The sequence below is a fragment of the Alternaria novae-zelandiae genome (genome assembly GCF_023758075.1).
Source record: "Alternaria novae-zelandiae strain BMP 2774 chromosome Unknown scaffold_1, whole genome shotgun sequence".
In the NCBI taxonomy this organism is placed as follows: Eukaryota; Fungi; Ascomycota; class Dothideomycetes; order Pleosporales; family Pleosporaceae; genus Alternaria; species Alternaria novae-zelandiae.
Genome location: NW_026056961.1, coordinates 2,283,404 through 2,300,672, shown reverse-complemented (window position 1 = coordinate 2,300,672; position 17,269 = coordinate 2,283,404). Strand labels below are relative to the sequence as shown.

Below are 17,269 nucleotides of genomic sequence, written 5' to 3'. Positions count from 1 at the left end.
TTTCGCATCTTGTGCTTACTCCAATGGCATGTAACGAGACAATAGCAACACCTGCCGTTACTTTTATTCAGCGCAGCTGACTTCCCCAATGGCAACCACAAGCCTACCCACAAGCGGCCACAAAAGACCCACTTTCTCCTGCATCCGATGCGCTGAACGGAAGGTCAAGTGTGATAGACAGAGGCCATGTGCTGGTTGCGTCAAGAGCAGCGTCGAATGCGTTTTCAACCCGGTTCAACCACCGAAACAGAGGAACAGACGCGTCAAAGTCAAGGTACTGACTGATCGGCTGAAACAATATGAGGCTCTCCTTCAGGAAAAGGGAATTGACCCCGGAAACCTTCCAAATCAGGCGAACAGCAGACCACAGTCGCAACCCTTGATGCACAACATGCCCAATCAACAAGAGCAGCATGTCGTTCAATTGCAGACGCCTTCGTCTCTTGAGTCTGACTCGTCTCCGTATGGCCTTCAAAATTCGACTGTTCGTGGCCAGGCACCCTTTCGTTTTGTGGAGAACAGCCTATGGAATAGAGTGGTCGAAGAAGTGAGTGGAAGACCTATGCCATGTGCTGTTACGGCAATCTCATCATCGCGCCGACGCTAATGAGTATTTAGTCTCTCGACCCTGACAACGACTTGGAAGACTCAAGCGATATTAGCGAGGAGGAGTCCACGACGGGTAACTCCGGTTTTGCTGTTATCAGATCCTCCCATCGCAGCGGCAAGCCTCGTCATCCACCGCTCGAGCGCCTTATTCAGCTTTGGGAGATCTTCGTCAGTAACGTGGATCCGTTGACTAAGGTGGTGCATGTACCTAGTCTACGGCCTATGATTGAAAAAGCTGCCAAAAATCTTGGGCTCATACCGCGACCGCTCGAAGCTCTCATGTTTGCTATATATGGCTCCGCTATCATGTCATTGGGCCAAGAAGAGTGTGAGCAACGTTTCGCCAAGTCGCGCAACCATCTACTTTCTCAGTACATCTCGGGGACAGAAGCGGCATTGTCTAGAGCAAGAGTGATGGAGACTTCCAATCTTGTTGTTCTTCAGGCTTTGGTAATACATCTGATCACCATCCGCGAGATCTATGCGCCACGCGCGACCTGGACGCTTACCGGCGTAGCTGTTCGCGTCGCTCAAAGCATGGGTCTTGAGCGCGATGGTAAATATCTAGGAATATCTCCCTTCGAGACCGAGATACGCCGCCGTATCTGGTTTCAGTTGAAAGCTCATGACTCCCGGGCTGCGGAGTTGTGCGGTCTCGCGAAATACCGAGATCCTGACATCGGCCCTGAGCGAGCCGAATGGCCTATCAGTGTCAACGACGATCAGCTGTATCCTGGCATGTCTGAGCTACCCTCAGACTCTAATGGACTGACGGATGTTATCTTCATTGTAACAAGATGTGAAATGGGAAAGTTCGCTGCGCCACGCATTGCGGCATTGCGCCAAGAAGGAATGGACCCCAGGCAGATGAACCTTGACCATTCGGCAAAGAGCAAGAACGCCCGTGAAAGCTTGATTCAAGAGCTCGAGGATACCATCGAAACGAAACATCTTCGCTACTGTGACCCGTCTCAGCCCTTGCATCTTGTTGCAATGGTTGTGGCCCGGTATGGTCTCAATGTAGCCCGCTTTCTGATACATCATCCACGGAACTGGGGCACATTAGAGAAAACACCCCTCAAAGAGCGCAAGAAGATCTGGGAAGTCTGTCTCAAGCTTCTTGAACAACAAATCATGTTGCAGACCAACCCCGTCATCAAACGCTTTGCGTGGAGCGCGTCCTACTTTCGGCAGTGGCACGCCTTAATTCATTTGCTAGATACTCTTCGCGCTCATCCCAACCTGATCGACACTGATCGAGCTTGGCGACTCATCGGCGAAACGTACGACAATAATCCGGAGATGCTCGAGGACATGAGAAGGCCCATCCATGCAGCTGTTGGCAACCTATGTTTGAAGGCCTATGACGATCATGAAGCATTGATGCGCTCGAAAGATGGCCTTTTTCGTCCGCAACCTGCATTCATAGCACGTCTACGACATCAACGCGATAGCGCAAGGTTGCGGCGCCAGAAACGCACTACAAACGGCGTTCATGCGGCTGCCTCTACCGATCAAGCCGGGACTGATATACACCGACCCGACGGCAATGCTATACCTGATGAATTCGATGGGTTAATGGATCTAAATCAGAACCCTTTTCAGGCGCCATTTGGACCTACGCAAGCCACTGGGTTCGACAGCACTGACCCTTTCACCTACTCTAACGAGGTCGACGGCGCATTCTTCGACAGCATGGATTTGAGCTGCGCGAATGATTTTTTGGCTACCGACTACATCATGGACGATTCATCACTTGAGTTTATAGACTGGGGCAAGTTGGATAGTTGGCTTGCTCATGCTTCCTGACGGAGGTATACAGTTGTTCCACCCTGCTCCATGATTGCGCTCACGAAGAGCCCACACACACATAGTAGCCTAGCCATAGACTAGCGCAGCTGTTTCCTACAGCAGGATTCCATTTGTAACTACAGATGCATGCTTAGCTGCTGGAGCATGTTGATTGGTAAGATGGTGTGGACTTACAAATCGGCGAGGGTGATTCTGTATTGATCGGCTATCTTCTGGCAAACGTCGCCTGAGCTCACAAGGTGCCATCTGTTACCTATGCCAAGCGATTTGTCAGCCTTTATTCCCATTCATTCCCCACCGTGTTGCTCAATACTAACATTTCGTCGATGCACCTGGTTGAACAGGAGTCGGGGTCGCTGGGCCGCTAGGCGGCTTCGTCGTAGTAGTCGAAGCGTGCCACTCACTAGCGGGAAACTCCCATGTGATTACTGGTGGCAGCAATGTGAAGCGAGAGGATGAAGACGATGATTGTGTCGTTTTTGTTGGCGTTGGTTGGGAAGTAACGGGTAGATCGCCCTGCCACTCCACGCAGTATTCGGTATTAGCTACGAGCGAGCTGCATGGTGCTCCAGGGTTGAAGCTGATGAATTCAGCTTCAGTGATGCTCCATTCTTCCGCTAGGGATCTGCAGGTGTCACCTTGCTTGGCAGGCCAGGTGAACGAGCAATCCCTTGGACGAAGAACGCGTGCGTTGATGCAGGATGCACCAAGATAAGCAAGGAGAATGTAAAGGGTATACTGAAGGGCAAGCATTATCAGGGTCTTAATGCTTCGCGTGTAATATGAACTTGGACTAATTATCTTGAGGGAAACAGCTCTTGGATTTGCAACGATTTAAACTGTGCTTGATGATGAACGCGTTGTGCTAACCGGCTGCTTTGCACAGAATTACAATGAGAGTTCTGGACTACGGACCGACACCCCGATGTTGCATAGAATCTCAATGATAGTAGCCTAAATTTGGAAGTGGTGCAGGTCGTCATAGATCGTAATGCTAGTATCGTGGCCTGCATCTTTGTGAGTGTTGTCATGTACAGCCGAATCAACCTGACTACGCCGCAATGTCCTACGGCAATCGGCTATGCAGTTTTCTGCGGCTTTATATTGCCTCCTTTCTCGGGCCGCACCGAGACCTGCAGATCTTGGAGTGTGACAGTAGGCGCATATGCGCTTTCAATTAAAGGTGGGGTGTCTTGCCTCCCGAGGTCGTCTACGGCCTGTATCTTGCTAAAATGAAGGAATGCGGCTCGGCCTCTCCAGGTCCGGAGCACATGCGCACACAAAACAAAGCTTCCCGATGATATATCCATATTATTCAGTTTTATTTACAGCACAGAATTGACGGCGGCTGCAGCTATCCCCGCGCCTGCAACTACTATCACTTTGACACTCTCCACTCGGCCGATGACACTGTTCGGCAACGCAGTCTTAGCCGTGACCTGATCTTGGGTCGGAACAATAGTCGAGATGGTAGAAGTCGTTTCTAGAGAGCCGCTTTTTGATTGCGTGGTGGTCGAAGGTTTGTCGATCTCATGCTCCTCGGCGTAGCATGCGGCAAACGCAATGGTGTCATTCAGCCAGACTTCGCCCCAAAGAGCCTCGCGCATTTCTCTGATCCAAGTATTGGGGCAGCGTTGAACGACTTCCACGGCTCGCGAGCTATGTGCAGCCCACCAGGAAGATGCTACGCTGCCATGGGAGGAATAGGCTGGAAGAACTTCTCGAGGCGCAGCGGTAGTGAAACCACACCAACTAGTCCATTCTGGAAAGGGACACGTTGGTACAACCGTAGCCGAAGGCGTGATAGTAAGTGTGCAGTCCTCGATCAGCTTGTCTCCGTAGATAAGGAGCTCATCCAGAAGGGCTCCAGTGGGCTTCGGTACATCGAAATATTGTGCTATGTTTTCCGTCGCGCAGTACCAAGGATCTCGGGTAATAGTTGGCTCTGCGATAGGCATGAGCGTCAGCTGGGCTGCAGACGCCGTAACAGCAGTTTTGAATGGAGGGGCGCCTGTGGAAAGAGCCATTGTAAGCAAGATGTCGCCGAGGGTCGATATGCCAAAGTGAGGTTATCTATGAAGTGATTTGACAGCGCAGAAATCTGTGGCATATGCCTCCATTATATCATCAATGACTAAGAACCATATTGATCGATAAGGGGCTTCACGCCATGACCAACTGCATCCCTTGCACGCATTTCGACTCGGCTAAAAGGAAGCCTCGTGTTGTTCTAGGGTGATATGTCGGTCCCTGCTCTCGACGGCTTTGGGAAATGTTGGTAGTCTGGATTGATTCGTTCTTGCTTGAAGCTTGCTATCTACTACAGAGCTCGACGTCCTTGTTAAGAGATACGAAACCTTCACACAACCCTCTTGATAGCAGTGACTCACTTCCTACTGAACAAAGTGGGGATAGTGCTCCTGCAGGGCGGCTTGTACCGCGGCGAGACATTCAGTCTTTCGATAGCGCGTCACATCCGGCCATCCATGCTCACGATAGACCTTTTGTAGCATGGTTACAAGTCCGTTATCCTCGGGCCCTAGAGTCGCATAAATATCGATGACTGACTTTGGGCCAATGGGAATGAAAGAGAGTTGCCGAAATTGATCTTTGAGCATGCCGAAGAAGTCAGCAATAGCCCAGCATTCCGATTCGGCCCGCCATTGAGCCTCGTTGTCTGGCGCGTAATCGTACGGGTCGTCTTCGATTGGTTCGCGTGACGAATTGTGCCTAATCTCGTAGGGGCATTCGATCCAGTAGACAACGCCCAACTCCGTGTCGAGCAGAAAGTCTGCATTGTCTCGTCCGCCAGTAGTTAAACCGATGACGTGGGCCGGTACTTCATCAGTAAAGCTGGCGCCTTCTGAGCAAAGCTTAAGTGTTTCACCCTTAACACCACCTTGAAGCACGCGTCCCAGGTCCCTCTGCCAGTCGGAAAAGGCACACCATGGGGCTGCTTGAGGATTTTCGAAGCTGCTGCCAGACCCACGGATGTATGGAAGATGTTGGAGAAGGGAAATTACTTCGTCCGTCTTGTTGAGACCTCGCATGGAGTCGGGAGTGACAGAGGGCCAGCCTTCTTTGGGTGGTTCGATAATGACGCTTTCATCCATGTACATCCGGGTAAGAAACTGGTAGTAATCGCGGACTGCAGCGATGCACGCCTCGCGTGAGTAGATGATATCTTCAAGTGTAGGCATATTCTCGTAATTGTGTAAGGAGAATACTGCTGAGAACTTGTGTTGACGAGATGTGTGGTTCATATAATCGCTTGTTTACCCGGCTCGGCGTACATGACCTTGAGGTATTCATTTACCGATCTGTCGGGGCGAGACACCTGACGACCGTACATTGATGCAATCAAGCGGTTCGCGGCTGTGCCACGTTAATACTGGGATTGAACGAGTAGGCAAGATGCATAGCGGTTGTTTCGAAGAGTGTATGTGGTGCTTCACCGGGTGCGGAAGTCGAGTTTTTTCTGCATCGTCCTTACAGCAGTGCATCGTGAAGTCATTTTCAGAATAGCACCAGTCTCGCGATGGCAAGATACCTCTCCATTCTCCTTTTCTGGGGCTGCGCACGGGTACAATCCGCTATGCACCCCAACGGTACTTGGGTTAGCGAACCCCTTACTGAAGACGACGCCTCGCCGATTGACAGCCCGAATACCTACTACCCCGACCAGTACGACTGCCCGCTAGCATGTGTAGACTACGCAAATACGCACAGCTGGATCACGTACTTTTCAATGGAGCGCATCCAGCGGTGTAAGGAGGCAATGCTGCTCGAATTCTCAATTTCAACGGCACTTGACGATCCTCAGACGACACCGCTGATCCGCAGCTGCACGTTGGGTGGCGGAGACGATGAATCCATGATCGCAGAAGTCCCTGTCGAAAATCCAAAGAAGGCAGGAGATCTTTTTCGAGCGAGCCTCCAGTCTGCGCCAGCATGCGTTCTGGATGGCATAGAGACTTCGCACGACATGCAGATGACAACTCGCGGCGACGGGCAGGAACGGTCGGGCGATATTGTGGGGTTGCTCATGGGCATGGGGATGTATTTTGCTGCGCGCGATAATTGTGACGAGAAGTTCCTGTTTGCGCGTCACAAGGATTTGGCTGTCGGCGTTCATGTAGGAGACGACCTGGCAAAGCTAACGGCGGAGTCCGCCCTTAGCTTGCTGGCAGATCACGTGCGATCCAACGGAGCTCGGACGCCGAACCAGATCGTCGTCGAGCTCTGCGGTGGCGGACGCCAGGCACGAAACGCGTTCGGCCTTATTATCGACAGCACGGGTGATCTTATTCAGGTCCAGAAAGCAGTATTAGGGTGGAGCAATGGAAACTGCACACTACCGGACGGGCAGAGCGTCGTCGGTCATCTCCCAGATGTGCGAGTAGTGGATCTTCATGGCGTCAACAATACGATCAATGCCAACAGTACCAGCAATGTCGCCAACAACAACGCTACCCATGTTCGCAAACGCGCCGTGCCGCAAGCGGGATCCGATGGCGTCTGCGCAACACACCTTATCCAGAATGGAGATACTTGCGATCGATTGTCCGGACAGTATGGCGTGACTATCGGCAACCTTGAGAAGTGGAACAGAGGAAAGACTTGGGCATGGACTGAGTGCAAGGATATGCTGATCGGCTACAGCATGTGCGTCAGTGACGGCTTGCCCCCCATGCCACCGCCACAGCAAGGTACCCAGTGTGGGCCGCTGGTTCCTGGCACGCAACGACCGACGAATAAAGCATCACTAGCTGATCTGAATCCGTGCCCTTTGAAGGCATGCTGTAGCAATTGGGGCTTTTGCGGTGTATTTCCAGCCCATTGCGACATCCATGCGCCCAAGGATGGTGCGCCAGGCAGCAAAGACAAGAATTTCCAGAACACCTGCGTCTCTAATTGCGGCAATCAACTGATGGACAATTCTCCAGCCCCGAACGAATTTATGCGAATCGGCTACTATGAAGCATATAATCACAAACGTCCTTGTCTGCGGCTCAACGCTCGACATGCAAACGTCGGCGAATCCTACACGCACATCCACTGGGCGTTTGCCGACATCAACCCCGATAACTGGAAGCCCGCTATTCGAGACGGCTCTGACCACTGGAAAGACTTCAAGGAACTGAGAAATGTCAAGCGCATTGTTTCATTTGGCGGCTGGGCGGCTTCGACAGAACCGGCAACGTACAACATTATTCGCGGAGCTATCATAGACCACCGGGATGAGTTCGCTAGGAATCTGGCCCAATTCGCCAAAGTGGAAGGCATTGATGGCATAGACATCGATTGGGAATACCCGGGTGTAAGTTTTGCTATCGTTGCCTGCTTCTAGCATACATTAATTACCAGCTCATAGGCTCCTGATATACTAGTCGATGGCCGACCTATTGGCCGACCAAGCGATGGCCTGAACTATCTCAAGTTCCTTACGGTCTTGAAGAAAGAATTGGAACCTGGCGTCTCTGTGTCCATCGCCGCACCGGCCTCGTACTGGTATCTTAAAGCTTTTCCTATCGACAGGATTGCGGTAGTCGTTGACTACATTGTTTACATGACGTACGATCTGCATGGGCAATGGGATGCTGGTAATCCCAATGCATATGACTCATGTCCTTCCGGTCGATGTATCCGGAGCCATGGTGGGTGCTATAACGACTCAGACGAGATCGAACGGTCATGCTGATTCAAATGACAGTCAACTACACGGAGACGCGAAATTCTCTAGCTATGAGTATGTTCGATCCGTGAAGGAATGCCGCGCTGTATGCACTTTGATTAACGACGAAAGCAGTCTCGAAAGCAGGCGTCCCACATAACAAGATTTTTGTGGGAGAAGCAAGTTACGGCAGATCTTTTCATATGGCCCAGGATGGCTGTTGGGGCCCGAAATGTGAATTTACAGGATCGAGAGACAGCTCCGACGCTACTCCGGGCCGATGCACTAGAACTCCAGGCTACCTCGCTTACGCCGAGATCACTGAGCTTATCACCAGCCCTGGTGAGAACTCGTCTCGAACCTTTTTCGATAAGCAGTCGCGTACTGATGTCATGGTGTACAATGGTGAGTCACGCTGCTGGTGAGCCTTCTTGGTCTTGCGCTACAGCCATCGTCGGAGCTTGCACTTGGCCTTTGCTAATATGAATTCGCTTTTCAGGTGACTACATCAGTTATATGACTCCTGAAACCAAGGACGCCCGACGTGCCGAATGGAAGTCATTCAACTTTGCTGGGACTGTTGACTGGGCCGTTGATCTCCAGGAGTTCACTGCGCAGGAAATGAGCATTCTACCTCCACGACCCGAGAGTGGTCAAGGCTGTACCTCCGGGGAAGGTATCACTTTAGAGTCAGGGGACCTTTGCGACTTCACCTGTCTCTATGGATTTTGTCCTGAGCGTGTATGCATATGCTACACAACTGGAAAGCTTCTAGATCTGCCAACCGAGAAGACTGGACTCAACATCGTAGCTTGGGACGAGTTCAATGTGGAACTAAACCGACTTTGCATGTTTGCTTGCAAATACAACTATTGTCCCGAGGAGATATGTACCACTCCTATCGATGGGCCCGATGAAAGTGGACCACACGGATTTGGGGAGGACTTTGGCAACGGCGAAGATCCCAACTATTACAACAAAACCGCAGCGAAACTCGCCAATGATCAGACATGCATCATATACAGGGACCCAGCATACAACGAAGTGAGCAAGACTCAGTGCAAACCCATTTGTCAGGACGCACTAGATGAGGCGGCAGAGGAGGGGAGAACATCTAATTACGGGTGTATCGGATTCTACCCTATGGAAACCAGTATTCCTTGGGAGAGAGGACCGGGAGCGGGTAGTCAGTTGATTGCGCCTGGGAAATGTTTGTGCGACAACTTCCTCCTCAACGAACTGGCAGACACTGTTCTGGAAGCAATGCCCTTGATCGCTCAGGTATGCTATCCAATACCCGTTAATCGCGGTTAGGAAACGTTTTGCCATCTGACGATTATCTAGATTAGTTGCTATGTGCTCATGTCAAGTATCAAACTCGTAATCGACGTCGGAGTTCAATTCATACCCGTAGTGGGCAAGATTCTGGATATTGGTCTGGGTAAGTCGGCTCATTTGCTTAGCGTCTTACTGCGTCTCACACGTCACACCTATACTAACTCAATCTCACAGATATGGCTACAACAGCCGCACAGATGGCTGCGTATCTGTATCCCGAAGAAGAAGACCCCGAGGGCGCATTCTCATGGTGGCTGAGTCCATGCGGGGGTACGGACCTGGTGCCGCAAGATATCAAGAAAGCTTTCGAAATCTTGAGCACCGTAGCCAACGGTGTATCGAGCTTCAAGCCGCCAAAGCGCATGAAACGTCACAGTCGCAAAAAGGGTGACGACGGTAACCCAATCGATAGCTCAAGGCCCCGTCGACCAGGTGGAGGTGGCAGCGGTAATGGCGTTACTAAGCCAGCAAAGAAATGCAGAGTACCCGCAGGGAAATCAACACTCCGTCTCGGCGAGGCCTCCAACACACTTCGCAAGCAGTCCTGCGTCAACGGTTTAACAAGAAAAGAGAACATGGTCATTACCTCGCTCGCTTTTGCGCCAAATGCGGTGCCAGTGCAATTCAAAGCGACTTGTTCGCAAGAGAATTCACAAGCTTGTTACCATTACAGCTCAGTCATTCGAAATCATCCGTCATGGTCGACTCTGACCTGCGATGAGGAAAACGCTACTATCAAGCACCGGCTCGACGCGAAAGCCACCGATGTCTGGACCTACCAGCATAATGGTCGGGGATGGGTAAAGCCGGACGATTGCGATCGAGATGAGTACCCACCCGCCTACCTATTGCACAGAAACCATCCCGCCTTTTTGAAAGCCGGCGTCGATGCTCAAGGCCAAATGGTACGCGTTTTGCCAGCCGATGAGAACAGACGCGCTGGCAGGATGTGGAAGGGTGCATGCTTCAAGCCTCCGCTTGAAGATCTGACGAACTCCGACTTCGCGGCAAAAGCCAACGCTGCCCCCAACAAGGTATACGCGATGAAGAAGGGGTATCAGTACACTGAAGTACACGTGACCGTCACTCAGCGCCCTGAGTTTACGATTGCTGCATGGGGCCATGCTGCTGCCCCACCCAACGAAGGTTTGGACCAGAACAGCTGTTGGCCTTCAAACATTGCAGCTGCTGATCCTGGCTTTGTACTGTTGACTTATGATCCCTGGTACTCGAACATGGCTCCTCCTTACAATTACAAGAAACCGTACGTTCAGGGTGCCAACGGATCTTAGTCGTATGGCGAGACCAGCTTCGTTACGCTGCGAGCATTCCATCCCAGATTGATAAATTTGAGGTTGAAAGAAGATAGAATCGATCACGTTTGATATACATGGATCTTCATAACGTATGCTTGTTTGTTACCGAGTGCTGTTTAGAGCTCGGCACAAATTCGGGAGATGACACCTGAGCTCCGGATCTACGCTCCTTTTGTATTAGCGCTTTTTGCCCCGGGACCGAACTAATCCGTCGGCTCGCTTGGCAATCCGTTTACTTCGGCAATCGATGTCGCGATGTCACAAATTTGTTGGCTCGTACGAAGCCCATACAATTCCAAAATTGCTCTGCGATGATCAATCACACATTGGGCAGAGAGACTTTTAATCTGACTTCTTGGGCTCCGAATGAACCAAAACCGATATCAGCCGATGAAGTGTCCTATGGTGGTTTAATGCCACCTGGGCATCTCGTTGACGTCTCGGCACTAACTTAACTTAACACCAGCATCATCCTCATATGAGCCTGCCTTAGCAGCTGCCTTAGCAGAGCTTGTAACCAGAGTCAAACGGAATTTAGTCACTATGCTGTGCGCTTGCGGGCGGTATTGCTTTCGGTTGTCAGACGGCGGTTCAGGTCGGAATCGCGCAAGGCTGGCTAGATTGTGCTCACCTCAGCTTTGTGACCTCACTAACACAATGCATAGACTTCCCAGACAGGTTGTACGAGACGGAGGTCTCGGCTTCTGTGTTCAATTCGGTTCTCGCGGTTCTGATAACTGCGATGCGTTGAGTTCCGGACCTATTCGATCAGCATAAAACCATCGGCTCAGCCATTTGGAACGAGAATCAACACATCTATACATCTCAGATTTACACTCCTCTTGATCTATTTTCTATGCCAAAGATGCGTTATCAACTTTGTTTCTTGCTCTGCGCCAGTAGTTCTGCTCACGGAGCAGTCCTCTCACCCTGGCGCCGGGACATGTCGCACTTCTCGATTGGCACCAGCTCCAGTTCCAGTACGCGTGCATCTGCGCTTGCAGAGAAGCGAGCAGGTTGGGAATATGGTCCCTCAATCGCCGGCAACACTGCATTTTATCCAGCTGGCAGTATTGGTGGACCAGTTGCGAAGGCGCAAGGGGACAGCTTCGAAGCTTTCTCTGACAAATTGAGCGCCAAGAATGATGAGGATGCTAAAGCTGCTCAAGCATCCATTGTGGCAGTAAGTACATTTGTCGGACTGATCGCGGAGATCTATGCTTAACATACCTCAGGCTGGCGGCTTGAACACTTTGGATGACTATGCGAAGCTGTATAACGGCCTGTGGAAAGAAAGCGCGCCCAAAGGTCCGTATCCAGGACTATTGACGAATTACACAGACGACCTGCTCTTTTCAATGGCTCAGCTCTCAGACAACCCGTACAAGATCGTGCGGGTGTCAAAAGACGCAAAGCTTCCCTTTTCCGTCTCCAACGCCGACGCGATTTCGGGACAGACACTGGAAGCGCTCCGATCCTCTGGCCGTCTCTTTCTTGCCGATTATCTGGATCAAAAGTATCAACCACAGTCCGCTGGAAAATACGGCGCTGCCTGCCAAGCGTACTTTTACATCGACCCCAAGTCTCAGAACTTCCTGCCGCTCGCCATCAAACCGAATGTAGAAGGCTCTGACCTCGTCTATACCCCCCGCGACTCAACTAACGATTGGTTGCTGGCCAAGATGATGTTCAATCTGAACAGTTTTTGGTACGCGCAATGGTATCATCTCGGGGCCACGCACGCGGTTAGTGAGATTGTGTACCTGAGCGCTATCCGCACTCTGAGTGAGGAACATCCTGTCATGGCCATACTACATCGATGTAAGTTTAACCACTCTTCCACAATTGTGTCACTGTACTTATAGCGGTAATGTAGTAATGAAGGATGCTTGGGCGTTCCGAGTCATCGGCCGCGACAACCTGATAAACCCCGGTGGCCCCATCGATCAACTCTTCCCATGGGCCGGCAGTCAAGCCGGTAACTACACCGACTCACTGTATCATTCCGGAGAATCCAGCTCTTTCCAGGCGAACTACTTCGAAGCCAATCTGAAAAAGCGAGGTCTGATTGACTCTAGCTTCGGTCCCGAGATCAAAGCGTTTCCTTTCTACCGGGATGCATCCGTTATCCATGCTGCCATACGCCGGTTCATGACCACCTTCGTGGAATCGTATTACAAGGATACAAGCGCAATCGTAAACGACACTGAGCTCCAGGCGTGGATCCATGAGGCGATACCAGCTCAGATAGTAGACTTCCCATCTGCTCTAAAGGACAAGCAAACTCTCATTGACATCCTGACCCATATGGCCCACCTCGTATCAGTAGTTCACGGCACGCTCAACACAAACGCTCTCGCCGCCTCAACTGGTGTTCTTCCTTTCCACCCACTCGCCTTCTACTCGCCATTGCCAACTGCGAAAGGTGTTACCGACATTATGCCCTTCATGCCACAAGTTGAAGCTGCTATTGGCCAAATCAGTTTAGTTGTCGATTTCAACCGGCCTACATTCGTCAACAGCGGGGAAACGATTTCGCACATGTTCGACAATACAACCATACTGGCTAGGATGGGTAAGGAAGTTGAGAAAGCGGAGCAGGATTTTCGACTGGCGATGAAGAATTATAGTGCGGTGATCAGAGACAGGAGGTTTGGGGAGGACGGCCTCTGCGGAGACATGCCTTACTGTTGGACTACGCTGGATCCGGATACAGCTAGCTATTGGCTGACTATCTAGAGAAATAGTGTCGCAGAGCAGAGATTACCTAGGTAGATAGAGCAGGTGTTTGGCAGCTCTCTCTCACGCACACACACACACATTCTCTCATGTATATCTGTATCCACTACGTAGTAATTAATGCTCAGATTATTGACTTCCTACGTGGTTGTACGCCGAATCCATCTGCCCATCCACTCCTCATTGACTCGCTTCGCCTCATCCACCAAACCCAACTCAAGCAACAGCTGCACAGAACCCCTAACAGCCGAATGCAGCGACGAACTAACCCAAGCATGCGTTGGAGCCGTATGCTCTCCAACGAAGATAGTGTTGTGCTCCGTCTGATGATATGCCGGGATATATAATTTATGCTGCATCACATCCGGACGGCACCAAGCAGTTCCCGTATGCTCGTCCTGCAGCCAACACAGCTTCTCATAGTCGCCCGTATACAGCTCTCTCGCTTGCTCGCCATGCACACTGACAACAGCATCCAACACAGTCTGCACATACTCCTTGTCTGAGAAGCTCGTGAACTCGTCGCTCCAGTGGCCACCCCGGTAATGCAGGATCAAGCCTGGGCGAGACTCGTTGAGGCCGTAGACGGGGTAGTAGAGAGCGCCGACGGCTGCACTGGGCGGCGTGGAGTATCCACCGAAGATGGGACGATCGCCCTTCTCCCAGAAACGTTCTTTGAAGAGCAGCGCTACTTTGCAAGCGGATTTGAAGCGGAGGCCAGCTTCGCTAATCGCGCGACTGAGTACGGAGGAGAACTTCGGAAGCGACATGAAGCGTGTCATGGTGAATGGCACTGCCATGATTGTGTATTCGTACTCTTTCGACTCATATGTTCGGTTACTGACGCTGGGATACCACGACAGTTTCGTGCGTGTGCGACCTTCGGCATTTTCAACAGCCTCCAGTTTTCTGATCTTACGGTTGAGGGTGAGACGGTCGCTGACATGTTGAAGGAATGCATCAGACAGTCTGTTAAAGCCGCCGTCTACACACTTCCACTCAGTCGTGCCCAATGCATCCGGTCCGCCATCTTGCGCAAGGTTCGAGTTGTGCACTAACTCATCCCAGAAGACGTCGTAGTCGCTCGCTGTCCAGATGGCGTCTGTGACGTTTTCGCTTGCGCCAAAGACGTGGCGCATCATGGCCTGCTCGCTCCAGTCGTCGAGACCTTGATTCATGGCCTTCTTGTGTTCGCGCCACACGTCGCGTTGCACGGCCTTGAGTCTGTCCTTTGACTTCAGAAGCTCGTTCATGCGCTGCTTGGTTTCGGTGTACTCCTGCGTGTCCAATGGTGCTGGTCGCCCAAGAGACAAGTTTGCTTGAATCTCAGCTCGCGTCGGAAGTTGTCCGTTTGGAAGTCTGCCAGTTCCAAGGCCGAGGATCTCATTGGGATGATGCTGAACCCATGGGATGAAGTCGACTTTGTAATGCGGATTGTTTGCGTTCATCTCGTTGAGCATCTCGGCCAATTGGAATACCATTTGATGGTCGCTGTATTCGATGGTCTCTCCATCCTTGTATGTAATCGAGTGAGGAAGCCGCATAGGACCCATCTCTGCCCATTCTTGCGTTCCAGCAACGTACTTGGTCCGGAACCGTCCTCCGACCCGGTCGCTTGCCTCGATGATCTCCCAGTTGTGCACACCAACGCTGTCAAGCATCAGTGCCGTAGCGAGACCAGAGATTCCGGCGCCGACTATCGCGATGGTCGCATTCTTCTTGGATGAGGAGGCAGAGGTGGTTGTGTTGATCGCCGCGACACCGTCGAACCATGCTCCAAGAGCGTCGAAGTCTTGTAGCAACGGTTTGGTGCGGCTGACGTCCCTAGTCTCTGAAGATGTTCTGGGACTCGAAATGGGGTTGCTGAGCACCAGCCCTGCAGAGGCTAATGCAATGGTTAGTGACCTCAACATCCTCGCCGCTGGATACACCATGTTTGTTAAGACTTTCGGCTTGAAAAGCTTGAAACTGAAGGATGAGCAAGCCGTGTTTGGAACAGCTTGATTGTTTAAGCTTAATATAAGACACCATTTACCCGCGAACCATGATGGCCAACCACCATGCACCTCCACTTGGCGAATGGACACACCGCGCATCTTGACGAAAAACAGCAACCTAACAAATACTATCAACATTAGAGTGCCATCAGGGTGGCTAAAGGACAGTGTCGCGTTTCCACACTTACGACAACACCCCGATCAAGCGAAGCTGGGCGGTCCTACTCAGCGACCCGAACGCGCGCCCCGAAAAGCTTTCAACATGTTGTACACAGCAGCGTCTTTTGTCTTCCACTCTTGATCACGCGCTTCATCTTTGGAGTCGCCAAATCTGTATGTCATCTCCTCGTTCTGTGTAATCGCCTCTTGGTTCGAGTCTATGTTTTTCGGCGGCACTTCGTACCGAGTTGGGGTGAGGACGTGGACTTGCAGAGTGGCGCTTTCGACTTCGTGGATGAATTGTTCTATTAGCTGTCAGATCTTGTAATGCACATCGGATGAGGCGAACGGGTGCATGCGAGAACATGGGCGGTCTTACTCCATGGGATACCCAGCTCTTCGGCCTCAATCCGGGCTTTACTCCGTGCGATACAGCGCTCTTGCAGCTCCCATTCTTCTAGGGAACGTACGGGTGCGTCGCCCGCCTTGGTCATCGTGAGGTCCTCGAGGGATGGCGAATGCAGACGCTGTGTTACAGCTCGAGAGATGAGTTGTCGGTATTGTACTGCTTCTCGACCATCATTTGTTGCGTCTTTCTGAGCCTGCGGATGTGCGTCGGTGTTGAAGTTTGAGGGTTTGGCTGAGCTCAGTTCTAGAGGTGCGATCGCCATGACGCAGCGTCTGGAATAGACGACTGTAAAGTAAGGACATGGGGTCGTACAGAGAGAGGGTCAGTATATAGCTGCTGGTGTCAAAACATTGGCGTTTGTGGTATGATGAAGTAGACGCGCCGTGTGCTCATTATTCAATGATGCGATTGCACCATCGTATGCATGAGTATCCGGGTAGCTAGTACTTTCTCAGTTTCTTCACCATCCTCCTCTTCACGTATAGGCAGCACATGCTTCGTATTTACATCTTTTTCTCGTTCAAAGACCTTTCCGTCCAGTATTTACAGCATCCTCAAGATCCTACAAGCTCAACCCATCAGCCAGCACTGCACCGTACCAGATCATAGCTCCCAATCCCACCATGTTGACCAGACTGCTGACGCCGTGCAGAATGCCGAACTGCTTGTTCAGGGCCTGCATCTCCTTACTATGCGGCCCGGCATCATAGCTCTTCTTCCCATCCCTCGTCTCCTGATGCTTCCTTAGCCCCATGACCTCCGTTGTCTTGGGTCCAACGTATACCCAGTTGACCAGCGCCGTGAGAAACATTGTGGTGTGCAGCCAGGAACTCAGGTTATCGGTTGCCGTCGGCGGGATGGGCGAGGAAGAGAGGAATGGTAGCAAGGACGATGCTCCGCCGCGTGGGTACGTGAGCAGCATGACGACGGGAGTGAGGGTTTGTAGTGTGAAGTAGACGGGGAATGTGTGCTTCTGGAGCGTGGAGAATTGAGGACGAGGGAGGACGCGGAAGGCTACGATGCCTGAGACGAAGGACTGGAAGAGCGTTGAACCCAGAAGGGTGCCATAGCTGTGCTTGTGTTAGAGGATCTTGGGCGTCGAGTGCTGGTAATGTAGCTTGGTACCTGAGCAGATGGTATGTCGCCGGATTCTTGAATGAGGAGAATGACATGTTGGTGATTGTGGCTTGTCAGTCAGTCAATCGTGTTGTCAATG

At 51.6% G+C, this 17,269-nt stretch overlaps 5 protein-coding genes across 5 annotated transcripts; 3 read left to right on the top strand and 2 right to left on the bottom strand.

Annotated features, from left to right (window-relative positions):
- Positions 1 to 391: 391 nt before the first annotated feature.
- On the top strand, positions 392 to 2,418 carry J4E88_000743 (uncharacterized protein; the record flags this gene model as incomplete). The annotated part of the gene is made up of 2 exons (XM_049394417.1): positions 392 to 547; positions 619 to 2,418. The coding sequence occupies 2 exons, from the start codon at positions 392 to 394 to the stop codon at positions 2,416 to 2,418; spliced, it is 1,956 nt and encodes a 651-aa protein (XP_049260246.1).
- Positions 2,419 to 4,814: 2,396 nt separating this feature from the next.
- Positions 4,815 to 5,621, bottom strand: J4E88_000742 (uncharacterized protein; the record flags this gene model as incomplete). Its single annotated transcript, XM_049394416.1, has 1 exon — positions 4,815 to 5,621. The coding sequence occupies one exon, from the start codon at positions 5,619 to 5,621 to the stop codon at positions 4,815 to 4,817; it is 807 nt and encodes a 268-aa protein (XP_049260245.1).
- Positions 5,622 to 6,016: 395 nt separating this feature from the next.
- Positions 6,017 to 10,725, top strand: J4E88_000741 (uncharacterized protein; the record flags this gene model as incomplete). Its single annotated transcript, XM_049394415.1, has 7 exons — positions 6,017 to 7,130; positions 7,368 to 7,741; positions 7,796 to 8,078; positions 8,393 to 8,500; positions 8,595 to 9,376; positions 9,440 to 9,536; positions 9,608 to 10,725. The coding sequence occupies 7 exons, from the start codon at positions 6,017 to 6,019 to the stop codon at positions 10,723 to 10,725; spliced, it is 3,876 nt and encodes a 1,291-aa protein (XP_049260244.1).
- An 880-nt stretch (positions 10,726 to 11,605) lies between these two features.
- J4E88_000740 (uncharacterized protein) lies at positions 11,606 to 13,488 on the top strand (the record flags this gene model as incomplete). Its single annotated transcript, XM_049394414.1, has 3 exons — positions 11,606 to 11,932; positions 11,985 to 12,570; positions 12,626 to 13,488. 3 exons carry the CDS (start codon positions 11,606 to 11,608, stop codon positions 13,486 to 13,488), a joined length of 1,776 nt encoding a protein of 591 aa, XP_049260243.1.
- Positions 13,489 to 13,846: 358 nt separating this feature from the next.
- On the bottom strand, positions 13,847 to 17,225 carry J4E88_000739 (uncharacterized protein; the record flags this gene model as incomplete). The annotated part of the gene is given in 6 exon segments (XM_049394413.1): positions 13,847 to 13,886; positions 13,900 to 15,603; positions 15,757 to 15,949; positions 16,024 to 16,325; positions 16,620 to 17,123; positions 17,179 to 17,225. 6 exon segments carry the CDS (start codon positions 17,223 to 17,225, stop codon positions 13,847 to 13,849), a joined length of 2,790 nt encoding a protein of 929 aa, XP_049260242.1.
- Between the last annotated feature and the right edge of the window lie 44 nt (positions 17,226 to 17,269).